This window comes from Tupaia chinensis, unplaced genomic scaffold (genome assembly GCF_000334495.1).
Source record: "Tupaia chinensis unplaced genomic scaffold, TupChi_1.0 Scaffold139207_1, whole genome shotgun sequence".
In the NCBI taxonomy this organism is placed as follows: domain Eukaryota; kingdom Metazoa; phylum Chordata; class Mammalia; order Scandentia; family Tupaiidae; genus Tupaia; species Tupaia belangeri.
Window position 1 is genome coordinate 153,321 of NW_006199097.1, and position 7,666 is coordinate 160,986.

Below are 7,666 nucleotides of genomic sequence, written 5' to 3' on the forward strand. Positions count from 1 at the left end.
AAAAAAAAAAAAAAAAGACTATGGAATGCAGAACCAGTAGATGGTATAATGGTTACATCACTGGACTCCCATGTAGTTGACCGGGTTTGAGTCTCAACCCGGTGACTTAAAACTCATGCCAGGTGTGTGTGCTTGCATGTCCAAAATCCTGAGAGGAGCCTGGAGGAGATCACCCCCAGGGGGTGATGTCTTGCTTTCTGTCTCTGTTTCTCTGGCAAGTGAAACAGTGCTATATATCCCTATAGCAAAAATCTCTCTCAAAAAAAAAAGTCTATGGAAAATACAATTTATGAAAATAGTATGCATGGATTTGTGCACTAAAATAAACATTTACTCTAATTCCATTTTTCCACAAACTTTTTTAAAGTTCCCTTATATTTAAGTGGATGGTATTTGAATTGTTTGAAAAATACATCTCATAATTAGCATGAGTTAATTTACTTAACATAAATCACTTATTATTTATCTAGATACTAAAGAAAAAGACAAAACTTAAAGTTTATGTTTGGGCATGGACAATATGAGCGGCTTATTATGACTTTAATGGACTATCAAGCTCCATTTTTCTGAAACCACATCGGTATTAGAAGAATAAGTGCAAGTCTCCAGCATCAGAACAGTGGCTATCTGCCTGCTATGGTAGATGGTAGATACTGAAAATAATTTAGAAAAGAAACTTTTAGTTTAGGTCACAGTCTTCTTTGAAAAGTTATGTAAAATCTGGGAACCAGCAGTTAGCGTAATGGCTATGTCGCTGGATTCCCACGTAGTCGACTGTGGTTCGTGTCCCAGACCCGGTGGCTTAAAATGGACAATATGAGCGGCTTATTATGACTTTAATGGACTATCAAGCTCCATTTTTCTGAAACCACATCGGTATTAGAAGAATAAGTGCAAGTCTCCAGCATCAGAACAGTGGCTACCTGCCTGTTATGGTAGATGGTAGATATTGAAAATAATTTAGAAAAGAAACTTTTAATTTAGGTCACAATCTTCTTTGAAAAGTTATGTAAAATCTTGTCCTCCTTTCTGGAAGGGCAGGAGATAATCTGCTTATATGTGCATGCATACAAATATTTATATATACAATTGATCTCGAATCAAAATAGGTTTAAAATACATAGGTCAGCTTATACTTGGATTTTTTAAATAATATAAATGTATTTGCTCTTTTTTATGATTTTCTTTTTTTCATAACATTTTCTTTTGAATACTTGCTATGTTTTAAGAATATAGTACATGTAAGTTATGTCTTTTTATGATCTTTCTTTTTTTCCATAATATTTTTTTTTGAATAGCTTGCTTTGTTTTAAGAATATAGTACATGTAAGTTATGTGTTGATCAATTGTTCATGTTAACAGTAAGGTTTCCAGTGAACACTAGGCTATTAATGGTTAAGTTTTGGGAGAGCAAAAGTTATAATGGAATTTTTAACCATGCAGATAGATGGTGTTGTTCAAGGGTCAACCATAAGAGAGTAGAAGTAAGGAGGAACTTAGAAGACATTATTGTTCCCAATTCATGCCTTCATCAAAAATACTTCAACTAGATTACAAAGGAGTGCTACCAGATTTTAGGGGAAAGAGCCTCCTCTATGGTAAACAATTGAAATTACCTTGCACAGAACAATATTCGGTTAGTAAAAGTGATTTATAATGGCAAGTGACTTTGTGGACCTGAGTTTAATAATCTTGTTAGTTTGCTCTACCAGACCTTGAGAAGAAATTGACATTCTTACCTTATGCAGTTATATTTGTCAAGTTCAAGAAATTTTGTTCAGTAAGTTGAACACAGATCCACAGTGGTCCATTACCTTAGTCAAATTTGCTTTTGTTTTCACACAGAGGATTCTATGGAATCCTTTTCCTAAAAGATCCTTTTCATGAAAGTAAACCTGAATAAAAGGATTTATAATACTTTTTGCAGACTTAGTTCATCTCAGATATATGAGTAGGCCTGAGACATTGCTTAAGCCTGGGAACAAGTTTCCTACCATTAGCTAGGCTTGTCTTTGCCCATTGCTCATATGGTCTGTGATTTGGCTAATAGCTGAGAGTTATGCATCTTAGTGCACATAGTTCTTAGACCTTGGTGATATTTGTAGAGTATCTTATAAGTACTCTTCATGAAATAATGGTATCCTCTCAGTAATTGTCCAATCTGCCTGAAAAACTTGTCTTCATGCTCTCCTAAAGGAGTAATATATTCTTTTTTTTTTTTTTCTGAGTCTTACAAAGGAGATTTTACTGTAGCCATTTAGGATTTTAAAATCCAAGCTTTTGTCAGAGGCCAGAATAAGAGATCACCTTAACACAAGCAGGGATTTGATTCACTAAGAAAAAAGAGAAGCCAGTTTCCACATTCTGAGAAACAGACTGAACACAAACATTCTCCCTAGTCTGTGGGTTTATAGATACCACTTACATGGAAAAATCAAAAGGATACACAATAACTATAATTTCTAGGTGACAAGATAATGGAGCCAAAAGGAAGAGAAGAGTATGAGTTTTAGGCTGGAGAGGTCAAAACCGTTGGTGAAATCCCAAATGATAGGCAGTTCCCAAGAGGTTCTTCCATGAAAATATGGTGAATACTTTGTGGCGTATATCTCTGCATGAATCCTTGTAGCAAACCCACTATTTTTGTTTGAGGGTTGGAATTACCAAAGTTCTTCAATGCTATTTATATTATTTCATTACTTTTTCCTATGGTGAGATTGAAAACCACCTTGAGACTCTAACTGGGTTCCAGGAGGTTTTTAATTAACACTGTTAATTATTAAAGGACAGATTTTAGCTTGAAATATGTAATTTAATAATAAAGAGTGTTATTCTATTCAAAGTCTACTTTTTTTAGTTGTGTACAAACTCAGAAGCTCTAAATGTCCACTAAAACACATGTAAATGCTTCATGACATTCTGTTTAAATGTTTGTAAAACATTTATCATTTCTTCCATGTGCATAGAATTTACATTTCTGGCTTCAATAAGTAAAAACTTTGATATGTGTAGTTGCCAAGTATTACCACCTTTGCAATCACATATTTTTTGGTGTTACCTTCTTTTTAAAGGATGTCAGGCTTGGCATATAATGGAGCTAATTAAATTTTTTTTCACAGGAAGCAGACAGCTAGCCTACTGCCCCAGGCACATAACCTTAGCTTACTACTTTCCCTCACTCATTTATTCTGTATTTTAGAGGAGACTCCTAGAACAGTAAAGGTAGAGTACTCAGGCCAGGCAGCTGCTGATGGATTTTAGTAACTGCAGAACCGGTGTTTGAGCCCCAACCCTGACAGCGCACATCATAGAAAGGTGACAGTAGTGGCACATCCTGCCGTATGAGTTGGCTGTGGATGACAAGCTGCCTAAAATAATGGAAGAGATATTGGTTTTATAAAAATGAACCAACTTGGCTTAGCTCTAAGGTATTTTGCAAGATTCTAGGAATGTCAGAGCATTATTCCCTGAGATTGTTTTTATGAACAAGCCAGAATACATAGAACAAAACAGAATCAAGTGGAAAATATTTAATTAGTCCACCTTCATCATTAAGCAATTTTGTCAGTCTTTATAGTAAACAAAAGAAATTATATGAAGAACAAATTTTTTGGCAGTCACTAGTTCCTTTACATGCAATACTATTCCTTTAAAAAAAAAACATATTTACGTATTTAATAACTGAAGAAACTAAAATCAAAGCAGTTAAACAATTTCCCAAAGTTGTCAAATGGTAGACCTGAAATTTAACTCAACTTTATTTGATTGTATAATCTTGACTCTGTCCATTATAACAAAGTTAATAATAGAATAAAACTTTTATGTTAAAAAAATGAAACATTTTAGGAGCAATTATTTAGGGAATGAGAGTGATTTATGTGCATTTCTACACCTGCATGTGTGCATGATGTTTTCCTTTTTTTAAAAAAGAATTATTTTATTTAACTGTATTTATTTATTTATTTATTTTTAATTTGATCAGAGAGGGATAGAGAGAGAGAGAGAGAGAGAGAAGAAAAGAGAGAAAGCAAGCCACCAAGTCCAGGACTTGAACTGTGGTTGGCCATGTGGAAGTCCAGTGCCCTTAACCACCATACCACCTGCTGGCCCTAGGTATTTTTCTTAAACTATGTTCTCTGAAAGGGAGAGCTTTTACTTGTTGTTCTTATAAAATTACTTATGCCTAATACATATTTTATTGAAACTAGTCTTTTTGGATAGAAAAGGCTTGGTGTTCCCCCCTACCCCCAGAAATAAGGAGATCCATTACAAAGAAAACAGTGAATATCTGAGCTGTTATGGTATTATATGATTTGGGGTACTGAAGAATTTACATGATTTTAATGAAAATCAAAGGAAAGAAGTTCATCTAAGTTATTATCTTAGAAGATTGAAAGTAAATCTATTTATGCATCAGATAAATAGATAAATGATCAAAAAATAGATAATTGGGAACCAGCAGTTAGCATAATGGCTATGTCGCTGGACTCCCATGTAGTCGACCGTGGTTCGTGTCCCAGACCCGGTGGCTTAAAACTCAGGCCAGGCACATGTGCGTGCGTGCCCAAGATCCCGAGAGGAGAATGGAGGAGAAGGGATTGCGGTATGGCCATTTCCCCCTGGGAGGTGATTTCTCTCTTTCTGTCTCTATGTCTCTCTCTGTCTGTCTGGTGAGTACATGTGCCTAATAGCAAAAATCTCTCTAAAAAAATAGATAATTGATGTAGATAGTTATATATGTGCAAATAAATGTACACATGAAATAAAAATTAACTCATTCATTTCTGGAATAAACTCAGTGACCCTTTTCAGCTCCTAAACATTAAATCTCTTTAAATTTCTGGTTGCATTGTGGAATAATAGCTTTTTTTTTTTTTTTTCTTACAGTTGGACAGTGTCACTTCCCTGATCCAAGCAGCCAAAAATTTAATGAATGCTGTAGTGCAAACGGTGAAAATGTCTTACATTGCTTCAACCAAGATCATCCGAATCCAGAGTCCTGCTGGGCCTCGGCACCCAGTCGTGATGTGGAGAATGAAGGCTCCTGCAAAAAAACCCTTGATTAAAAGAGAGAAGCCAGAGGAAACTTACGCGGCTGTCAGACGAGGCTCTGCAAAGAAAAAAATTCATCCAGTGCAAGTCATGAGTGAATTCAGAGGAAGACAAATGTACTGAAAACACTATTCTACTTTGGTGTCTATATTACAACATCCTGGCTAATCAGGATTTTGCTTTATATAGTGCTTGGTTAGTGCTGTGATTTCACTAAGTTTTGGGCTTTAACCCACAAATAACATAAAATATCGGAAGCTAAACCAACCAACATAAGCAATGCCTATTTGGGATGTTGTCACTGTCATCTCTGTAAGAACATTTCCTAATAGTTACTCAATACATGCTAGTTGGATGAATGAAAAGTGCAGGGATCATTCAGCTTTTCCAATCACAGGGAATATCATATTTGTTACCAAATGAGCATAGGAAGTACAAGTCCTATTCTGTGATATGCAAAAGTTTGAGTACACTCATCCTTTTCATTTTGAATTAATACACTAACAATGAGCACTTGACTTGGTTTTTGATAAAAACAGACGGCTTTATTAGTAGTTTCCTGTTTAATCCCCAGACTTTATCTGTTCTAACCTGACACCTAATCTGGAAGAAATGTGACTCCTGCCAGAGGAAGAAACTTCCACTCTGCAGGTATTGGTATTCATCGTCCAATGACTAGGCTGAAATCCATTATAAACTAACCAAGTTTGAGCAGTAAAACTACTTGCTAGACCCTGAAAGTCAGTCCTGATAATTAACAAAATGATTTATTAATACTACAAATATCATAGTGAATTTTGATGTGAGATATGCACCTTGTACTGTTCTGTGTGTCCACAAGTTCTGCATTTTTAAATGCTGGTTCCATCCGATTATGTATGCAGAAAAAGAGTTACCACCTAGTAAAGAAATGAGGCACCCGACTGTGTCCCGGAGTGAGTTATGATAACAGAAGTATAAGGAGTTCTGCATGACTCTAAAGACATATTTGTATCTGCTTTCAATTGTAATTAAAAGGAGAAGGCCAGTTTGAAAAACCTTTTGTCATCGAGTGAAATATAACAGTGCGATTCGTACCATTGAACTATAAAGCAGAGTTAATGGTGATGAAGCTAGAGTGATTTTAATAACATTCCTTTAAATAAAAGTCACTGGGGTCATTTTATATCTACTATGCTTTTCCTTAGTTGAGTTCAGAATGGACTTCATAATAATCTTAGAGTCTAGTGCACTGCTTCACTCTCCTCTTTTACTCTCACATTCTTTTCATGGTAGACTCATCATAAACTCTTAGAGGAATTAAGTTTGGGTTTGACTTTTTCTCACTTATAGGGTTCCCATTAACAAAAAATTTAACATTTATTTTCTATTCTACTTTATCATAGTAATACTATAATCATAACTTCTCATCGTACACATTACCATTGATTACTTGTTCCAACAATGACATTACCTTAGACTGATGAGGAAAAAATTCACAGATGTGTTATCAGCTGATGTTCGGGGGGTGGTGCATAAGAATGCCTAAAGTTTAGAGCATGATGTGTATTGTAGATATCTTGAGGAAAAGAGTATGGGAAAAGAAGGACCTAATAAATAGGCAATTAAAAATTGTGAAGGAAATGTTAACTTCCATTTATTGTACTGAATTATTTCATTTCTCCAAATTGCTGAATTATCTGGGTTCAGTGAAGAAACTTTGTAAGAAGTCAAAAAGCTCCTCACTATCTTGCACAATGGACTGACCCAAAGTAATATTCTAAACCAAGTTTACTCCCTAAAGGATAAGGTAGTGAGGAAGAGATTTAGGGAATCCAGATAACTACATTTTTCTACTGTCTAGAGAATTGAAGAAAAATGCTACCATCTTTTTCTGCTCTACTATAGACATTGAACGTGTGACATTGTACACCCTTCTCTTAGGTAGAATTGTGAATTTATAATTTAGTTGAGAAAATGACTTTTTAGAGAGAGAGAGATTTTTTTCTATAGGGCATATGTGCTTGCTGGAGAGACAGAGACACAGAGACAGAAAATGAGAAATCACCCCAAGGGGTGATGGCCATCCAGCATTCCCTTCTCCTCTTAGGAACTTGGGCATGCATGCACACTCAATCAGCAAGAGTTTCCATCTGCTGGGTCCAGGACTCAAACTGCAATCTAATAATTAACCACTTCAGCACTGCTGGTCCCCCCCCCCAAAAAAAAAAATATATATATTTTGCTACAAGGCACGTGCACTCACCAGACAGAGAGAGACATAGAGACAGAAAGCGAGAAATCATCCCCCAGAGGGGATGGTCATGCCACAATCCCTTCACCTCCATTCTCCTCTTGGGATCTTGAGCACGCACACACACGCGCCCGGTGTGAATTTTAAGCCACCGGGTCTGGGACACGAACCACGGTCAACTACGTGGGAGTCCAGCGACATAGCCATTATGCTAACTGCTGGTTCCCCAAGAAATTATTTTTTAAAAAACTCAGTGAACTACTAGTTTTAAAATCTTAGCAACTAAAACCACATGTATAAGAATTATAGATTCTCTGGGACCAGCAGTTAGTGTAATGGCTATGTTGCTGGACTCCCATGTAGTCGACACGGTTTGAGTCC

At 36.0% G+C, this 7,666-nt stretch overlaps 1 protein-coding gene across 1 annotated transcript in view; it reads left to right on the forward strand.

The window, feature by feature from the left end:
- Positions 1-7,074, forward strand: part of LOC102477836 (catenin alpha-3-like) — a 139,668-nt gene extending 132,594 nt beyond the window's left edge. Inside the window, exon 5 of the mRNA XM_006161813.1 lies at positions 4,888-7,074. Coding sequence (XP_006161875.1) covers positions 4,888-5,175 — 288 coding nt within the window. The 3' untranslated portion in view covers positions 5,176-7,074. The remainder of the gene's footprint in view (positions 1-4,887) is intronic.
- The last annotated feature ends 592 nt before the right edge of the window (positions 7,075-7,666 follow it).